At 27.7% G+C, this 18,994-nt stretch overlaps 5 protein-coding genes across 6 annotated transcripts; 1 reads left to right on the top strand and 4 right to left on the bottom strand.

The window, feature by feature from the left end:
- The first annotated feature begins 600 nt into the window (after positions 1 to 600).
- LOC118067525 (calmodulin) lies at positions 601 to 3,945 on the top strand. Its single transcript, XM_035084303.1, has 4 exons — positions 601 to 1,013; positions 2,852 to 3,026; positions 3,325 to 3,567; positions 3,665 to 3,945. The coding sequence occupies exons 1-4, from the start codon at positions 1,011 to 1,013 to the stop codon at positions 3,691 to 3,693; spliced, it is 450 nt and encodes a 149-aa protein (XP_034940194.1). The 5' UTR covers positions 601 to 1,010; the 3' UTR covers positions 3,694 to 3,945.
- A 1,846-nt stretch (positions 3,946 to 5,791) lies between these two features.
- Positions 5,792 to 6,923, bottom strand: LOC118067517 (ATP synthase subunit s, mitochondrial). The gene is made up of 4 exons (XM_035084291.1): positions 6,589 to 6,923; positions 6,268 to 6,506; positions 6,017 to 6,179; positions 5,792 to 5,928 (listed from the first exon to the last, which is right to left on the bottom strand). Exons 1-4 carry the CDS (start codon positions 6,684 to 6,686, stop codon positions 5,820 to 5,822), a joined length of 609 nt encoding a protein of 202 aa, XP_034940182.1. The 5' UTR covers positions 6,687 to 6,923; the 3' UTR covers positions 5,792 to 5,819.
- A 3,263-nt stretch (positions 6,924 to 10,186) lies between these two features.
- On the bottom strand, positions 10,187 to 16,010 carry LOC118067506 (eukaryotic translation initiation factor 2 subunit 3-like). 2 transcript variants are annotated; one of them, XM_035084278.1, is made up of 9 exons: positions 15,787 to 16,010; positions 15,445 to 15,508; positions 15,071 to 15,181; positions 12,104 to 12,337; positions 11,743 to 11,901; positions 11,420 to 11,649; positions 10,925 to 11,069; positions 10,661 to 10,830; positions 10,187 to 10,573 (listed from the first exon to the last, which is right to left on the bottom strand). In XM_035084278.1, the coding sequence occupies exons 1-9, from the start codon at positions 15,856 to 15,858 to the stop codon at positions 10,337 to 10,339; spliced, it is 1,422 nt and encodes a 473-aa protein (XP_034940169.1). In that variant the 5' UTR covers positions 15,859 to 16,010; the 3' UTR covers positions 10,187 to 10,336. The 2 variants fall into 2 exon arrangements, with proteins under 2 accessions (XP_034940169.1, XP_034940160.1); XM_035084269.1 differs by lacking the exons at positions 10,187 to 10,573; positions 10,661 to 10,830; positions 10,925 to 11,069; ... (1 more) ...; positions 11,743 to 11,901; positions 12,104 to 12,337 and adding an exon at positions 12,498 to 14,645.
- Positions 16,011 to 16,193: 183 nt separating this feature from the next.
- Positions 16,194 to 17,479, bottom strand: jagn (jagunal). The gene is made up of 4 exons (XM_035084404.1): positions 17,069 to 17,479; positions 16,855 to 16,996; positions 16,520 to 16,735; positions 16,194 to 16,423 (listed from the first exon to the last, which is right to left on the bottom strand). Exons 1-4 carry the CDS (start codon positions 17,158 to 17,160, stop codon positions 16,295 to 16,297), a joined length of 579 nt encoding a protein of 192 aa, XP_034940295.1. The 5' UTR covers positions 17,161 to 17,479; the 3' UTR covers positions 16,194 to 16,294.
- Positions 17,480 to 17,668: 189 nt separating this feature from the next.
- Positions 17,669 to 18,974, bottom strand: LOC118067577 (oligoribonuclease). Its single transcript, XM_035084397.1, has 5 exons — positions 18,818 to 18,974; positions 18,501 to 18,700; positions 18,249 to 18,410; positions 17,953 to 18,173; positions 17,669 to 17,868 (listed from the first exon to the last, which is right to left on the bottom strand). The coding sequence occupies exons 2-5, from the start codon at positions 18,666 to 18,668 to the stop codon at positions 17,739 to 17,741; spliced, it is 681 nt and encodes a 226-aa protein (XP_034940288.1). The 5' UTR covers positions 18,669 to 18,700; positions 18,818 to 18,974; the 3' UTR covers positions 17,669 to 17,738.
- Between the last annotated feature and the right edge of the window lie 20 nt (positions 18,975 to 18,994).

The following is an 18,994-nucleotide window of genomic DNA, read 5'->3' as shown; positions in this document are numbered from 1 at the left end:
TTAAAGACGTTATTATGGAAGATATAAGGAAACGCAGCGGCGCGGGAGTAGCTGGCTTTGACCCGGTAGCCAACGGCAGAGTCAGCGCGGCGGCGGCGTCAACGGCGGCCGGCGGCTGACGCATTGCAGGTGCGCGCCGGCCAATCACAAGTGTCCTTAGTATACGCCCGGACCTGTCCTGTAAACAATAACCGCACCCCATAGCTCATTTGAAAAAAAAATTGACTTAAAGAAAAATTCAAGTCGCTAGAGAAATAAAGATATTTTTCTATCCTTGAACAATCTGAAATATTAATATAACAGCGAATCATCAACTTGAATAATTATAAAAAAATCTTTTTCAATAAACCTAATAGCACTAGTTTGATGTCGCGTAGGAAATTGCGCGCGTCGTCATTGAAATCGTTGATTTTACCCCCACTGTGATTCGCCATTTTGATTCTATCTCACTTGTAATGTTATGTCAGTAACTTTAAGGCTGTTATTTGTCTCTTTCTAATTCTCCTATCTCCCCTCAACTGATCTAATCCCGCCACAATTTGCCCTGCCCCTTCTACGGTGGTTTCCCTATTTTCCCCTACAGCGTCGGTTTTGCTCGCTGACGGCGTAGTGATACCACTAGAGCTCGTTCGGTTAACACGGACTCCATTGCTGTTCTGGGTTTTGAGTGCGTTTCACGTCGGCCCGATAGCTTCAATATTACTAGCCTACACAAGGCTTTATATTCACGTTCAAACTTCTAACGGAATTATTTATTAATAAATACTACTTGCAACAAAATCATTAGTTTATAATAACAAAGATTCAGTTAAATTGAGTGTAAATAATATTATCAAAATTTTCATTTTTCAAAATTAACATTTATTTCCGGGATTTTTTTTTGGTTAAAAAAATTCATTCTGTGTGAATTGTGAAGAGGATTACTTTACTTATCTGACTCTTTATCTTCAATTATCTTCGACTTTTTCCAGTCTTGATTATTTTGAGAATATCTATTAAAACAAGCCAACATGGTAAGTCATTATTATCATTATTTTTATTCGTTTATTCTTAGATATTTCATAATACTTGTATTATCAACAATATCATATTTATTTTTTAATATTAACTAATACTATTTTTTTCTATTTTATTATAGTTTGACGCTAAAGAGCACGTGGATATGATATTTTTCACGTCGAGTCTTATCCGCGATACTCACCGGATATGCAATTTTCATATTCTATTCTTAACTATTTCCTGAATTCTCCAATTAAAGAAATTCATATTATACACATTTTATCGATTTCATTCCATTCCATCACCATCTCTACTCATCAGTAAATTCCACAATAACACACTAGGGAAACACCTTAAATCGATAAATATTCATATTTTGTTCAGAAATATTCCAACTGTTAACCCCCAGTAATTTCCGTGCTTTTAGATTTAACATTTTACAACAGTTTTTGTCTCTTATTCAAGCTGATTGTATTACTAATCCAATTCAAAACGTCTCTAGTTACTTTATTTATAACTAGTTATGCATCTCAGTGTGTTTTATATCAAGAAAATGTTGGAAACTTGATAGAATTTTTTGTCAGTCAATCAATGGCCGACACCATTACAAAGTTACATACAATACCGGCTCTTTCGTCGTTACATTCAAATACTACTAATTATGGCGTCTGTTTAATCCTGTTTCTACGTATTGAAATACGTGTTTTTCATTATTTACATCTATTTTTTTTTTTCTAATATCACTAACCTAGTATATAATTTATTGATTAATAATTATCACATACAGAAGGAAGCTTCGAACGTTATTATTCTATCGGCATCGTTCAAAGGAAATTAAATTGTTTTATCATTTAAATAAACCTGGTGTAAAGTGACATGTTCATGCATGGAACAACTTTATTTTCAAATGAATTAAATCAAGCTAAGGGCAACACTAATGGTTTTATTGTTTAAAATCACGCGATAATGAAGATAAAAGTAGTCTATTATAACATGTCAGTTGATGTATGTCAATCGATTAATGTCCTGTTAAACTGCCCACGAGAATTCGTATGTTTTGTAAACTCTAGTATAACGTAACAGCCGTCGAGGTTGGGGTGGTTAAAGAGAAAGAGGGAAGAAGGGATAGTAGCGCGTTGCGGCATTCGCCAATCAGCCATTGTGCTATATACCAAGCTATTGATTTTCGCAGCCACTGCTCTGTGCAGCCCCTGCTTCTCTTTCTTCCTCCCCTGTTTCCTTTTACCCTCGCGTTCCCAGACGACCCCTTACTTGCCGTAGCTACCCTCCCATATTTCCCTTCCACCCTAAAAATATTTTTTTTCCACGTCGTTTACAATATTCCCTCGACATTTTTTCTTTTTTTTTAATTATCAGGTCACTGATTATTTCTTACGCTTTTGGTGATTTTTGTTACTAGGTCACTTATAATTTTTCTTTATTCCTTACATATTGTTAGTAGGTCACTATACATGACTTTATCGTCGTAATAAATTATTTTTATAACGATAAAGATATTTAATTTTTTCGTGACATGTTTTTTTTAATTTATGATAATTTAATTAATTTTTTTACTGGAAAGATTCATCTACTTCTTGGTATTGTACTGAGTTATTTATAGGTGGTGAAATATTTTTTTTTATATCATTAGTTATCTTGTCTATTTGGAACTTCTGATCATTTAACGTTTTCTGGGTGTATAGAGACACTGGAAAATTGATCCAGTTACTTTGGGTCGAGGTCACTCGATTCCCGGATATCCGGGTTAAGATGCAAAAACCCTTACGTTTTCCCTTGATATTTTTATTCCAAGATTCGTTTTATTAATCTTATTTTTATTGCTCTTTTATAGGCTGATCAACTTACAGAAGAACAAATTGCTGAATTCAAAGAGGCATTCTCGCTGTTTGATAAGGATGGTGATGGTACTATTACAACAAAAGAATTAGGTACTGTAATGCGTTCATTGGGTCAAAATCCAACAGAAGCAGAACTTCAAGATATGATCAATGAAGTGGATGCTGACGGTAAATGATTTTATGTCAAGATTATTATAACAAATTAAATACATATCATATTATAAGCAGTTTTATTTTTAAATTAATTTTACTCTGTAATTAAACATGACTGATTTTTGGATTTGAATTTTAAATGAAAAAGAGGGTATTAAAAAGTGGATAAATTTATTTTTAATTAAAGAAAAAAGTGTGGTGTTGATGATAAAAGACTCATAAATTATATTAATAATTATAATATTATTTAATACTTTGAGTGAGTAAATGAAATAATTAAATTATATAATAATTGATAATTTATGATAAATAGGCAATGGAACGATTGATTTTCCGGAGTTTCTAACGATGATGGCACGTAAGATGAAGGACACTGACAGCGAAGAGGAAATCAGAGAGGCCTTCAGGGTGTTTGATAAGGACGGAAATGGTTTTATATCAGCTGCAGAATTGAGACATGTGATGACAAATCTTGGTGAGAAATTGACTGATGAAGAAGTCGATGAAATGATTCGAGAGGCGGATATTGATGGCGATGGCCAAGTTAATTATGAAGGTAACTTAATTAATATATTTGACCTGGTTAATCGTAATTATTTAGGTTTTAATTTTATGGTAGATATTAATATGGTAAATATAATATTTATTTACAGAATTCGTCACAATGATGACGTCAAAGTGAACGTAACTTACGTGTAAGGATAATTTTCAATTTGGAGTGGTGTTGACGTACTAAGATAAAAAAAAAAATTAAATACGAAAAAAATAATACGAAGTAAAAAATTTCATTAAAGAAAATTTTAAGTGAATAGACAACAGCAACAACAGCCGCCGTACATCTATGATAACAGTAACAACAGCAAAAACAGGATTAACATAATGATAAAATATAATTTTTAAAGAAGTAAATGAATCAACAGCTGATAAGAAAAAAGAAAAAAATGATTTAAAAATTAATGAATAAATAAAGTAAATAAAATAAAGTAAAATTGAAAAAAAATTATTATTAATGATTGATAATTTTAAGTGAAAAACTTGAAATAAAAACATTTCTTGTACCACGATGTTTAAGAAGTACTTGAAAAAGAAAAAATTATAATAATTGAAAGAGCCCTTATTACTTATCAGATAATATATAAATATATATATATATATTGATATATATATGGTAATGGTGATAACTAATTATTATTATTACTATTATTACTATTAATTATTATTATTGATTCTATGGTTATTATTATTATTAATAGGTAAAAATAATTAAATAATTCAATTACCTCTAACAGTTGCTTTTTTTCCGAAAAAAAGGGTAATTAATTATTTGATTAATTTGTTTTTATTCCACTGAAATTTATATCTTTGAAAAAAAGCTATGAAGAGAGAAAAATTTTAACAGGAGTAATGCAATTTTTTTCATCTACTTTTCACCTCTTTTATTGAAGTCAAGTAAAAAAATTCGTTTTCTTCACTTTTCAATCTGTGTTCTATTTAATTAATTTTTATTTTTTAATTTTTTGCTTATTTATTATGGTTTCTAAAAGAATAACTTTTTTTCTCACCATTGAATGAAGTTTGATGCACCTCTCTAAAATTAATTAAATCAATTAATTAAGTAAGTTATTGATAGTAATATTATTATGAATAAAATAATATGAATAATTATATAATGATAAATTTATTGACAGAAAAATTAAAAGAAATGAATAAAGTTCGTTGGGTAAAAGAGTAATAAAAACAAGAGGAGTTTTAAATTAAACTATACACTAATGTTAGTTAGTTTTTTGAATGCCATTGATATTAAATAATTTATTAAATATCAAATTTTATCAATCGGCTATGATGGTACATCAAATTTTGTTCCTCTTTTTTTCGCTTCTCTTTTGCCATTAATAAAACCAACTTCTTATTTTTTATTCAAATTAAAAAAATTACCATTATTTATTAATTATAAATTAAATGAATTTTATTGTTGAATTAAAAAAACAGTATGAGCACTAATGCTCTTTTTTATCAATGACTTAATCTATTAATTAAATATAATCCTTTTTACATTCCCCTCTTTTGCTCCTTGTTGAAAAACCAATAGAAAGTCGAAAAATTTACTCCTTCAAAACCCTTCGATGTTTCATAACTTCGATGACTTTTCACTAAAAATAATTTTAAAAAATAAAAAAGCAAAAGCGAGAGAGTGAGCGAGCGAACGAGCAAGCGAGAAAGAGACGTGCGAGCGAAAAAAAAAATATAAAAATACAATATTTCAATTGTATTCAAAATAGATTAAGAATAACGAATTGAAAGCAAAAAAAAAAATGATAAACGTCGACACCACTTAATTAAAATAAACAAAGTAAAAATCTTAATTATAATTAAATTTTCAAATCAATTAGACAACAAAAAATTTAAATTTATTGGACTAAAACAATTTTAGTGCGTGTGTGTCAATAAAATTTCATGTGAGATATAAAAAAAAAATTAATTCAATTATAAAATTAGCAAAAAAAAAAGAAACTGAACATGAAAATTATCAAGCATCTTGGTGATTTCAGTCATAAAAACTCATAATAATATATATGTAATATATATTATAAATAATTAAAGAGAGAAGAAAAGAAGAATAAATAAAATCTTGACATTCTCTATTATTTAATATTGAAAAAGAATTTTAAAAAAGTAAATAAAAATAAATAAATATATGAAAATTAATCCGTTCATTAATATTAATTTGTTTCACCTACAATATTATTAAATAAAAGTAAGAAAAAATGTGATACATATTATCTCTTTTCCGTTTTTTCTTCAATTTAATCAATCAATGCTAATATTACAATTTTCCAATGATAGCCTCAACTTTTGCTCTATACTTAATTTATCTTCAACTGATGGCAAGTTGCTTAATTTTAAGTTTTTAAGATTTCTGTAAATATATATAGTATTATCAAACTAAATAATTTCGTTAATTTTAATTATTTAACAACAAATAACACTCAAATAATTTTACTTACAAAAGTCTTCTTAAATTTATAAGTCCTTCATCAGTGACTCGAGGACAATTAATTATTTCTAAATACTTCAGTGAATTTTTTAATAGATCTAGATTACTTAATGCTCCATTACCAATATATTTACAATTCACCAGTTTTACTTCCTCAATATGTTTACAGTCAGCTGAAATAATTAATTAATATTTAGATCTAAAATTACTTGCTTACAATTATCAGACAATTTACAGAATAAAATAGAAGGAGTAATTTACTAAAGTATGGAAAGCCTTCCTGACTAATCGATGAATCAGTGGCATCGACTCCAGAAATAAAATGCTTTGAATCAACTTCTGACAATGGTGATGATGTTGATGACGGCGCATTGAATAATGCATTATAATTATTAACATAATCACTGGATCCCAACCATCTTACAGCAGCTCCATTTCTCATAAGCCATTCGGCACATGCTAAATCCGGTCCCCATTTTGCTATTCTTTCTTTATTTACCCTGATCAATGGAAGTCAAGAGTATGAATAACAGGATTCAAAATTCTGATTTAGATAAGCTTTGTTTATAAACTTATTATTACTGATTGAATACAGGAGTTAGCCATCTGAATAGTGTTTCAAAATTACGTTTTGATATAACATGAATTGGTCTCATCGAGTTCAATATTAACGAATGCATTTTTTTTTGACAAAAATGTTTATTCTTCAGAAATCAAAGTCGTTTAATGGATTGAAAACAGAGCTTAGCCGGAACAAGTGTGATATACAAATAAACAATACAGAGCCATCTTGGAAAGCATCATTTTTAAGAATTAAAAGGCACCTGTTTGTATGGATACAATACTGAGCAATAAGACATTGGAGCAGGCAGAGGATGGCACAGTACTGCTAAACGTCTGCGCAGATGATCTGAATCAGATTTAAAATTTCATGTTGCAATATAAATACTACAATATATAAAATTAGAATGATTTTATCATGCAAAAGATAACAAAAAAATTTCAAATAGTTTATAGTGATTACATAGTTTTTAATTTGCATCTGCTCCAAACATTTTTGGAGTAAAATCGAAAGGCATGTCTATTATTATTCCGATTTGTTTTTTGTAGTATATAAATAATAATAATAATTTTATTGTAAAGAATCACAGTTAATTAAATTGCTAATTCTACATTGATAAAGTGTACTATCGTCTAATAAACCAGACGTTATTTCACCTGATTCAATATCTCTCTCTTCAATGCTGTATCTGAACTAATTTATACCTTCAGAAAATTTTTGGCTTTAATCAATATCACATATGTTTAATATAACTTACAGTAGTAATTTCTAAACTAATAAATAAACAATCGTTGATAAATGAAAAAAAAAACACTGGATAGAAATAAAACAAATGACTTTGAAGATGATCATCATTTTTGATAGTATTTGGTACATTTTGTTTTTGTCAATTCTGATAAAAATTGATAATTAAGTCATTTTTTAACAGTATAATTAATGATATAAGGCTTTTACATTATTATTATTATTAGAAATGGACAAATAATTTAATTGAAAGTTTTATAAACATTATAATAATTCATATTATTTGAATCTGTCATAAAAATGGAAATAGATTGTTCAAATAAAATGACCAGAGATTAAGATGGACTAATAATTCTTTCCCGGAAAAATATCTCCAAGCTTCCTTCTAATGCAGTATATGAAGAAAAATTTTATGAAGAAACTTTTATCATAAAAAAATATTTTACTCTCTTAATCACTCTATTTTTATCGCATAAATGACTAATTCCTTTATTAATAAAAAAAAAAGTTCTAAAAGTTATCTGTTATAGTATAATAAATACTGCCTTAACATAGTTTCGATGAATTATTAAACATCTTTTAAATTATTAAGTTAGGGGGAAAAAAAATTTTCTCCGTGTAATATTATTTATAATTTTTCTGTACAATTATAATTCATGAAGGTGTATCACATTAGATGTTAATGCATAAGATTATGTAGTTTACCATGTTATAATCAAAAGGATTAGAAATCACAGGACTGTTTGCAAATCTTATAATCCGTGCATACACGGATTACATATATAATTCACTAGTTTACATTGTCATAATTTTATCACATTATTACACATTCAATTCTATATTTATATTTATTAAAACCAAACTTGTATTTCCATCAATCTTTGATATAATTGCAATAATTATTCAAAGTTTTAGTAGCTATTGTCAATTTTTTTTTATTACTATTCTGGTCACAATAGGATCAACTCTGTGAATAATCATCTTCTGACCTCCAATAGATTACTCCAAAATTACTCGAAAACATTTTTCCAAGTCCAATCAATAATTCTAGGCAGAAACAAACAGTCACATAGATTAATTCGAAAGCTAAAACTTTGAATGCAACTGTCAATGCATTTTAATCGATAGGTCGAATATGATACGATAATCCTTCTGACCTGATTCTTTGATAGATAGTTTTTTACACTGTTAATTGTTAGTTTAAATATTAAAAATACCAGAGTGTTCTGTCCATATTAAAATATTATTTACTCTTATTTGAATGGCCAATTTTTCTAGATTAAATAAGGATAATATTTTACTGTGCTGATGGGATTTTCAGATAAATATAAATCCCAATTGATGGCAGCATTTGTCAGGATCTTAAAATCATCAATACCAGTTTTGGAATATCTTCAAACATATCTACGTATGATGATCTAGCTTTCATATGTGTATTAAACGTCTCTAAAACTCATTTCTTCATTCAGCTATACCTTTTTGTCCTTTGAAAAAAATCAATAGTCAGAAATATCCAAATTAGAAAATTACTGAAACATTTAACCTCTTATTCACCTGAAAATCAATCACTTCAGTTAAAATATGTATATTTTGTCGAATAACATTTTTTTGTATATCATAAAATATATCTTTTTCCTTGAAAACCACAAATTTGATAAAAAATATTAATAGAATAGACATTGTACATACGTTTCATAGGAAAAAAAGAATGTTTTGATCAATAAATGATAATTTGTTCATAAAAGAGGAAATTTTTAATATGCATAGTACATACAAACAAAACATATAATTATTATCTGTGTTTATTTAGTATCACTGTACATCCTAGTTCATTGAAATCCACTAGTGTATTGATAAGCAATTCTGCTGATCCATGCCATATATCGTCCAAATGATTTTGTCGATTTGTATTGTTAGCTCACAGGTATATCAATGAGACCTTGACTGTTGTTTTAAAAATTTTTTCAAATTATGCTTTATGATTATTTTTTTCGGTAATTTAATATCTTCATCCTCAAATGAGAAATTATTGATTATTCTTGGTTATTCACCAATTAGAATGCAAAACATTGCATGTATTTTCTGCATTAAAAATAAGAAATAAACAATTATTAGAACTTTATTTTTGAATTTAATATATAAAGAAAAATAAAATTTACTATCATCTTCTAAAATCAATAATTAAACGAAAACACAGCAGAATAATATTTGGAGTGAACCCTTTATAGCTCACAAATCAAATTCGGCTTATTTACATTTATATTCTGTGTTGTTTTAATAAATATTTTTTCAACTTAAAATTGAAAATATGATGGGGATTAATGCTGATGACAAACCTTTTTTGTCTGTTCTACATAGTCATAAAGTGAATCATTCAATAAACAGTAATAGTTGACGATACTTTATGTTTTTTTAGTTGCTCCAATTCTAAAAATCAATTATTCAGTCAATAATAATTATTTTAAAATAGTTAAAATGGAAATAAGTTGATGTCCACTTAATTAAAAGTCATTATTAATGGACAAACGATTAAGTTATTCTTACGTTGATAAGATAAGTTATAAAAAATTCAATCACGGGTTTGTTCACTTTGATAGATTTCATTTGAATCCATGACTGAAGCTCATCCTTTGAATATGGATTGTATGTATAAAATATTGATTTATCTTCAGAGTTGAAACAGATGAAAAAACTGTTTATTATTTCAATCTCCATATTGTTTCTAAATAAGTAACTAATTCCCAAAAACTATTTTAATCTGAGATTCAACGTAAAAAAAATTCATTTTAAGAGAAAAAATATACTTGAAAAAATAGGTAAACCATTATGAATTTTCATAAGAGTAATAAATCATTTTTTTTGTATTAGACTTGATGTAGTTATAAATTGGATATTTATTGACAGTCGTTGCACAATAATCGGTAATTTTTTCAAATATCATCGCAGTTTATATATTATTGAAGAGATAATATATAATATTTGTTCTTCTAGAATAGATCTTCCAAGTTTAAATGTTGTTATTTATTATTTTCGATCAATAACAGGTTCAATTGTTTCGCCTCCACGAATTTGTCCCCATCCAATTAAACGCCAATGCTTTTCAACACGTCGAGATAATGCTATTTTCTCATCGATTTCAGTACACACAGGATTCGTCAAACTTATCTTAGCTAAATCAGCTTTAGTAGCTAATACTCGACCACCAGTACTCAGTGATCCAATATTTACCAATAGCACTTCATTTTTTGATAATTTTGGAACCTATAAAAAATAATAAACAATTTAGCATGCTTCAAAGATATAAAGAATTATTAATAACATGAATTGGAAAAAAGAAAAAATCATTACTTTTGCTCCTTTTTTATCACCCTCAGTTCTTACTCCTAGTAATCGCTTTAATAGATAGTATGATATTTCAAGCTCGGTAAATATTTTAGGTAGTGCACCGACGGCACCAAGTATCTGACCTACTAAACGGTCTGCACGACAAAGTGTTGGTTCAATTTTCGTTCCGACTCCTGAAAAATTTATTTCCATTTCAAGTATAATCATTTTAAAATATTACCATAACTTTTTTTTTTAATCAACCATTTAATCCAAAACTCTGCTTACCAATAAGTCCACCAGGAACTGCAAATTGTAACTCATTTTGCTCAGCAAAAAGTGATACAATTCGTGAAAATATCGGTCGACATGTTAATTTCCCTTCACTGTCCTTCGATACTAATCCAGGCCGTACTTCAATCTCCATTCCGACCTAATTAATTAATTAATTAAAGGAAATATGAAATTGATCAAGTTTATTAACAGTAGGTTTATATAAGAGAAAGAAAAATTATAATAATAAACTAATAATCACTTAATACAATACAATTAGCAACAGATATTAAAAAATACTGTAATTCATCAATTTAAATATTTTTTTACGTTTAAATATTCTATAAATTATAAACTCCCAAAAGTATTTTGTAAGACATAAAGTAAACATTTCATTCATCTTTAATCAGTAATCATACCTTATCAATTTCTAATTCAAGTACATTTTACTAGCATTTTTTTCCTCTTTAATAAAATTTATATATATCTAAATAAATCATTATACTTTACCTTCAGAACACCTTTTAGGATGCTACCACCAGCTACACCCCCTTTTAAATCATCAACTTCACATCCTGGTTTATTCACATCAAATGAACGAATAACAATCAACCGTGGCTCTGAAGTTAAATCTCGAATAGGTACAGGTATTTTTTTAACAATGTACTCGCATAAAACTTCAATATTGTATTTCAGTTGAGCTGATATCGGTATCACTGGTGCACCCTCAGCAACAGTACCTTTAAAGAACAATAAAACATTCTAATTTTGTTTCTTCAATAGGATAGAGTTTTCAATAGGGTTGAATTTAACAAGTGAAAAAAATACATCACCTTGAACAAATTTCAGAATTTGTTCATATTGTTCTTTAGCTTGGCCTTCTTTAACCAAGTCAATTTTATTCTGTAAAATTACAATATGTTTCAATTTCATGATTTCAATAGCAGCTAAATGTTCTGATGTTTGTGGTTGAGGACAGGATTCATTACCCGCTGTAATAAAATTTTTCGATTAAAATCTATTAATATTAAAATAAATACTCTATTTATAGTAAATTCAGGCTTTATGAACAGAAATAATATAACTTTTGTATAAGAAAAATCGTCAAATTAAAAAAAATGTTAAAGGAGTCAATATTATATTATTTAAATTCCTAATGCCTGAATTTAGATTTTAAAAGATACAAAATATTACCAATTAATAACAAAGCAGCATCCATGACAGCAGCACCGTTAAGCATAGTTGCCATCAAAATATCGTGACCCGGACAATCAACAAATGAAACATGTCGCACTAATTGAAAACGCCCTGAGCATGCAGGACGTAAACAAGGAAATGAATCGTCCTTACTTGAACCTCCGGAAATGTAACAAGTTGGTCGAGGACATTTTTCATTGTCACATTTATAAATTTTTGCATTAGCATATCCTAAAATAGAAAAAAAAATTCACCGATGATTAACAAAATAGTTGAAAAGAAAACAAAATAGTTATTAAAATTTATATACTTTTTTAATTTTCATTAATATATACATAAGATAGTTTAAAAAGAGAATACATAAAGTGATTTTAAACATATTGTTCAGTATTTTTTCGAGTATAATAATAATTATTATTAAACCTATTGTATTATTTATAAATTTATACATCAATAATAGCTGTAACTTCTGATAAAAAATAACTTAAGCTAGTTTGGCAGTTATACATTTTATTCCCAATAAACATTGTTAAGTATTTCTGTAATGTTCGAATGACGATAACAGTATCTATATCGAGAATCACAACAATTAAAACAATTCATTAATTATAGAAGTAACTTTAGGCACAACGATCTTTATTTTCTTTAATTCCGATTGATATATTAACAAATATTAACTATGCTGTTTTTTAATTTATTTGTCTCAATTTTTAAACCAACAAATAACCGTAATGAAAAAACAAATACTAGAACAAACTAAAAATTGTAATGGTAATAATAATAATAATAAAAGTTATCTAGTTAACTATGAAACGAAAATAGTTCAAAGTTTAAAAAAGATACTGTCTACAGGCTTTAGCACCACATTTACATCTCATCCGGTTTTTAGTTTTATCAACTTCATCTTCTGGTGGTAATTCTAAACGTTGTCTAGACAAAGATTCATTATGAATTCCACTCGTATCACCATTTAATTTAATGGATATATTCTTTTTATTCTTATCAATTTTGCTTGTAGTTTCTCGCATATAATCGAATGTTATTTCTTCATCAATCGCAATATCTCTCGTAGCAAACAATGCTAATTTCGGTAAATTCGGATCTAAGCAATTAATCCATACTCCATAAACTGCCGCATTAGGATCACAGGAATGATTAATAAAATGTGAAACATTTCCATAAATTGCAGCATCAACAGTGTATGGACATTGATCTTCAACTTCATTGTAGTCAAGATCGAATAAGTATGTTCGTCCAGCGGCATCATATTCTTTTCCACGTTTTTCAGCTTCTTCACTTGTTATCACTTCTCCTACGTATTCCGTGATAAAAGTGCCTTTTTTAATAGGTTTCTTCGATTTCACTCCCCAACCACGACCATTTGAAGTCCGAAAAATGCATAAAGTTAGCGTAGATCCACGTTGGACTACTCGGTTCTTGCAATTTTCTTTACATTTACATCGTTTGTTGCACTCATAAATTGGTGTTCCTGGTGGAACACGTACTTTGCATGAGCTTGTATATGGAAAAACACTGTCATATTGTGCGTAGCAACATTTTGAACTTGCATCGCAAGAAGAACAATCACACCCTATTGGTGGTTCATCAGGTATAATTACTCCAGCACCAGGGAGGTAATCTTCAATATAGAAAAAATCAGTCGGAGCTGACTCTAAGTCAATATCATTTTCTATTTCAATTGACGGTTTCTTTTTTGTTATACTATTGATTTCATGTTCCCATTCATTCAGAGCATCCAACTGATCACGGCGAAAACTACAGAACATCATATTCAATATGGCTTTTTTGATCTTTTTTACTAGTTCAATATATTCCGAATTTTCTGATGGTGATAAAGACTGATGTTCCATGTACAATTTAATGTTCTTCATCAACTCAGAGTCATTAAATTGAACATTATCAATAGATCTCTTCTTTCTGATCAACCGAGCCATATATTGCTCAATGTCTGCAGTAGTTGGATAGAAATTCTCTTTTTGACGAAAATTTTCTAGTAAATCAGTTTGATTGCTTTCGAAATCTGCTATTAATTCGGGACAATTGGTCAAGTTATCTTTAGGCTCCCATGTGTTATGTTCAGATGCCCAATTTTTCCATTTGATGTAGTAATATACAGTACCATTCCTTAATTTTTTATCTAAAATTTTTTCTACTTCGTAAATATCCGTATCTTCGGTTGATAATTTTTTTGATTTTTTCTTCTTTTTACTACTATTTTGTTTACTTTCTTTCTTTTCATTAGAATTTGGTAAATCTTTAACATCAATTGCTTCGGGTTCATCATTAATTTCATCTTTGATTGTCATTACTTCTGTGGCTGTGGGTGTGGCTATTGTTAGTTTAGAAGTATCATCAAGAGATTTTTTTTTCCTTGCTTCTTTTCGTGAACGTTTCGATGGTGGTGGAGATAAACTTGTTGCTCTTGACCGTTTTTCACATAATGGCGGCATATCACAAGTATCATCATGTCCAGGCACATCTGCTAATTCACCGCTGGGAGTCTCCGCTGCAGGATCTTCTGCAATGCCAAACATTGAAAATTGGCGTCATTTTTTTAATAAATTCCATTTTAAAATTGATTTTTTTAAATAGCGCACACAGCCTTTGTCATCTTTATTTATTTATATTATTGGTATTCTCACTTTCTGTTTGCTTTTTCCTGTTCCTCTTGCATCATTATCTTCATTACTGGATTTAATTTAATGTTTGTACGTACAGGAGTATAGAATTTCAATATTTTATATTCCTTTTTTGAAACATCTTTGATCTTATTTTTAAGTTTAGTTTAGTTCATCAAATATTGAAAATAACCATTTTGACTATTTTTTTTTAGTTACAATATTTTGTTACAATTATAATGGTGAATAAACCATTCATTTATATGTATATATATCAAAAGTTAATTGTATAAGTTATTACTTATGTTAGAGAATGTAAACTTACCAAGTTTAATTGTAATATTCCTCTCCAACTCATTCTTAAAACGGACAGTTTGCACTCCTGATATAGCTTTAACAATTGTAGACTTTCCGTGAGCGACATGTCCAATAGTTCCTATTTAAACAAAAACGTTAAGCTTTGAATAAAAATAGAGTGTAATATGTTTAAAAATGGCCGAAAAATTATGCAAACATATCTAATGCCCATTGCATCGGAAAAAAATTTAAAACCTTTAAATATTTTTTTCTACAATCATTGTTTTGTTTTTATAAGTAGAAAAATTATTTGTACAAAAAAATTAACAATACAGGTTTTGTTAAATAACCATTAATTTTATAATATTAATTAAAACTAATTTTTATTTATTAAAAATTTACCTATATTAATTGTTGCTTGGCGACTTATTACTTCACGTGAGAGAGCTGTGATTTTTTTCACATCCTGTAAGATAATAATATCATTTTATTAAAAATATCTACAAATCTTACTTCCATATTCAATAAATTACAGTTTTCCCACTTAATTGCTGTAAGAAATAGTGAAAATTACCCATTGCATCAGATATTTTCAGATCATAATTTGAGGTTAGCAAAAAACTGAATTTTGAAGTAAAAAAAAAATACAAAATGAAATAAGAACAAATTTGTTTAAATAGATATAATATTTAATATTAAAGTAATATGAATTCAATTTTATTACATAAAAAAAATTTAATTTACCAGCTTCGACAAATCTTGTTTGTAAAGATTTGGTTGCCCAGTTGTTACTCCGAGACCTTCTTCACCGCCCATTTTAAATTATATAAATTAATAGATTTTATCAAAATGAAGTACTAATGATAATAACTATTTATTAAAATAATTTACACTAAGTTTGATATTAATTATTGGTTAAAATTGATTGTAAAGAATAACTGTGACGCGTGACGCGACCGGCAACAGATTCTCGGCCATATTGGCTTTGTAGAAGCGCTTGTCAACTTCCGGCTTGAACGTTTCATGTTTACGCGGGAAAATACAAAATGTTCAAACATGTATAAATTTATTGAACAAAATATTTAATAAGTTTAATAAATATTCATGAAGAATGATAAACCAAATTTAATTTGGAAAAAGTACAAATGTCATAACTGATATCAGCAGTTTTATTGATTTTTTATTATTGGAACGTTTTACTTTCTTTTTTTTTTTTAACAAAAATACATTTCTTTGATATAATTCCATTTAATTATTCATTTTTTTTAGAACCCCGTGATCTCCACGCTGTCAATAATTTCCATGAAAATAATAGAGAGAACATATGTACTTGAGTTGCGAGTAATATAAAGGCGTACCATAAAAGACCATAAGGTAAATCCTAAAATAAAAATTGTATTCATTATTAAAAATACAGAATTATTTGTTTGGTGATTTAAGCTAATCTATAAATAGTATTATTTAACTCTTTACTCACTTGCCACAATTGTATATCATCAGTTTTACCAATTGTTAAGTACGTCCATACATCAGATAAATAATAGACAATTCCATAAATTAGTGGTCCAAATCCCAATACAACAATTCCAATCATATACCGTTTTAATGATTTTATTTGGTTCTTCTTAATCGCTGACAGTCCAATAAATGATACGAGTAAACTCGAGCACCAAATGTATTCCCACCAGAGTGGCTAAATGTTAAAAATATTGATTGTTTATTTATTTATATTTAATACTTAATTGTAAAGGATTTGAGGGTAATTGAAGGTTGACTGAGTTCATTCAAAATAAAATCAATAGAAATACTCACTTGAGGTATTTGTAATTCTTCAATTTCCAAGATAAAAATATCTAAATGGTCTAAAATATCAGCTGATAATTTCGATAACATAACAAAAAATAAAAGATAATGAAAAAATATACAGTACTTCAGTCTTGATTTGGTTTGCGCGCTATAACACAAAAAAAAATATTATTTATACTTGAAATATTTTTAAGTAAAATATAACAAATCTGTTAATTACCTTATTTGATAGTGTGTTGGTACTTTTTGTCTATGCATATAGTCACTGCCATCAGTGCCTAATGCTTGTGATAATGTTAACCTCGATGCCATTATAAATTACTAAACAAAATAATTGATAACTTGAATTTATTCTTTTCTTACCAGTCAAAAATAAATAATATATAATAGGTAAAAATCTATTTTTAACCACGAGGTCTTATTGTCACTTTTTCAACTGATTTCCACTTGTATTTCATTGAATTAATTTATGATACTATTTTCTTTATACTGGTTGATTATCACTGCATGTCTATCGTTAAAATCTATGATTTTTAGTTTACAGTTCAGTTAAAAGAATCGATAAATCTTGTTCGCTTCAAACAGAATGACAAAGAAAATGGATTCTGCATGTCTTCATTCTCTTCGCATTCACGTGCTGCTTGATTGGTTGAAACGATTTAACCAATCGCATTTGAAATTCCCGCGCCACGTGGAATTTTGTTTGCCACGAGTTCAAATTGATTCATTTGAGAATAATAATAACTAAACAATTTAATTTATTAAAAATTCGTACATTTTAATTTATTAAAAATGTTATTAAGATAAAAAATTACTCTAATGAACAACAAATCTGTATTTTAAATGATAAAAGTAATGAGTTACGTTAATTTTTCATTATGTACTGCTTATCAAAGTGGCAATTGAAATAAATTTTCTCTATAATACTGTAACTCTTTAATACTATCTTCGATATCTTCTACTGCTCGATGTTTGTTTCGTTTTTTGGGAACATTTTCAGCAATATGTGGAGCCCATCTCCTGAAAAAAATTAAAAGAATTGATTATCACTGTCTATTTTTTAAATAAATAATCTAGAAAACAATTGTAAATATATTTTCTTACTTGCAAAGCTCCTTTATGCTTGAAACATCAATAATACGGTAATTTAAATATATATCAACATTGTACATATATTTCCTTAAAAAAATTCTATCCATCCATATAGTATTTCCAGCTAGTGGATTAGCTTTTTCTTCAGTAAATGGTTTTAAAAAATCTAGTAATTTACTTTCAGCTTCTTTAATATTAACATTGCTTTTTTTAACATCGTCTATAAGACCAGTCTGTAAAGAAAATAGTTAGCAAGTTAATTAAAAACTAACACTCAAACGAAAATAAATAAGATTTTTGAATTATACTTCAGCGTGGTTTTTAAGACACCATTCATTCATATTTGCCATAATGTTATCAGGTTGATGAATAATAGTATGGAATGTTGGACTAATTATTTCCAAATCTTGATTTGTCACTAAAGCTGAAATTTCCAAAATTCTATCTTTTTCAATATCTAATCCAGTCATCTAAATTAAAATGTTTAATAAAAATTAAATTTTTATTTTAATTTCAACTTAAATTAAAATACGTTAAAAATTAATATAAAAATAACTTACTTCCATATCTATCCAAACAATGTTATTTTTATTTTCCATTTTAAATTGACTAAATTTCCTTTTTTTATTCAGAAAAGGAATCACATGTGGACCTGCTGAGTTGTATAGGTTATGATTCGTTAATAAGAATTTTCTTATCAGTGACAAACTCGTTTTTGTTAAATTCATACTAAAATGATATGATTGTTCCTAATGACATTCTAAAAATTATTTATACAATTATAAAATAGTGTATTAAAAAAAAGAGTGATAATAATAGAAATCAGTTATATATATATTTTTAATGTGAAAATACTCTAGAGATGGATTAAACTAACCATCAGGTACTAGTAATAATGGAGCAATGCTTGAAAATAAATGATCACACTTTCAGTGATAATCAATACATTTATCAATCATTAATTCAAACTTGTGAACATGATATTACAATAATCACTTAGCTAATTGCTAACGAAAACAAGAGTTTAAATATTGAATATTTGTTAATTATAATA

This window comes from Chelonus insularis, unplaced genomic scaffold, assembly GCF_013357705.1.
Source record: "Chelonus insularis isolate UGA/USDA-ARS -01 unplaced genomic scaffold, ASM1335770v1 contig_124_pilon, whole genome shotgun sequence".
Classification (NCBI taxonomy): domain Eukaryota; kingdom Metazoa; phylum Arthropoda; class Insecta; order Hymenoptera; family Braconidae; genus Chelonus; species Chelonus insularis.
The sequence above is the reverse complement of the archived record's forward strand: the minus strand, read 5'-3'. Positions and strand labels throughout refer to the sequence as shown.

What these genes read in the sequence shown, in the direction of transcription:
- LOC118067525 (XM_035084303.1), top strand. An exon ending in CAATGAAGTGGATGCTGACG is followed by an intron (nt 3,027 to 3,324) that starts GTAAATGATTTT and finishes TATGATAAATAG; the next exon opens with GCAATGGAACGATTGATTTT. An exon ending in TGGCCAAGTTAATTATGAAG is followed by an intron (nt 3,568 to 3,664) that starts GTAACTTAATTA and finishes ATTTATTTACAG; the next exon opens with AATTCGTCACAATGATGACG.
- LOC118067517 (XM_035084291.1), bottom strand. Translation starts at nt 6,686, where the DNA reads ATGCATTCGTTAATATTGAACTCGATGAGACCAATTCATGTTATATCA. An exon ending in CTAACTCCTGTATTCAATCA is followed by an intron (nt 6,507 to 6,588) that starts GTAATAATAAGT and finishes TCCATTGATCAG; the next exon opens with GGTAAATAAAGAAAGAATAG. An exon ending in GGAAGGCTTTCCATACTTTA is followed by an intron (nt 6,180 to 6,267) that starts GTAAATTACTCC and finishes TAATTATTTCAG; the next exon opens with CTGACTGTAAACATATTGAG.
- LOC118067506 (XM_035084269.1), bottom strand. Translation starts at nt 15,858, where the DNA reads ATGGGCGGTGAAGAAGGTCTCGGAGTAACAACTGGGCAACCAAATCTT. An exon ending in AACAAGATTTGTCGAAGCTG is followed by an intron (nt 15,509 to 15,786) that starts GTAAATTAAATT and finishes ATTATCTTACAG; the next exon opens with GATGTGAAAAAAATCACAGC. An exon ending in CCAAGCAACAATTAATATAG is followed by an intron (nt 15,182 to 15,444) that starts GTAAATTTTTAA and finishes TTGTTTAAATAG; the next exon opens with GAACTATTGGACATGTCGCT.
- jagn (XM_035084404.1), bottom strand. Translation starts at nt 17,160, where the DNA reads ATGGCATCGAGGTTAACATTATCACAAGCATTAGGCACTGATGGCAGT. An exon ending in CCAACACACTATCAAATAAG is followed by an intron (nt 16,997 to 17,068) that starts GTAATTAACAGA and finishes TTTGTGTTATAG; the next exon opens with CGCGCAAACCAAATCAAGAC. An exon ending in ATGATATACAATTGTGGCAA is followed by an intron (nt 16,424 to 16,519) that starts GTGAGTAAAGAG and finishes TTTTTATTTTAG; the next exon opens with GATTTACCTTATGGTCTTTT.
- LOC118067577 (XM_035084397.1), bottom strand. Translation starts at nt 18,668, where the DNA reads ATGAATTTAACAAAAACGAGTTTGTCACTGATAAGAAAATTCTTATTA. An exon ending in TTGTTTGGATAGATATGGAA is followed by an intron (nt 18,411 to 18,500) that starts GTAAGTTATTTT and finishes ATTTTAATTTAG; the next exon opens with ATGACTGGATTAGATATTGA. An exon ending in GTCTTAAAAACCACGCTGAA is followed by an intron (nt 18,174 to 18,248) that starts GTATAATTCAAA and finishes TTTTCTTTACAG; the next exon opens with ACTGGTCTTATAGACGATGT.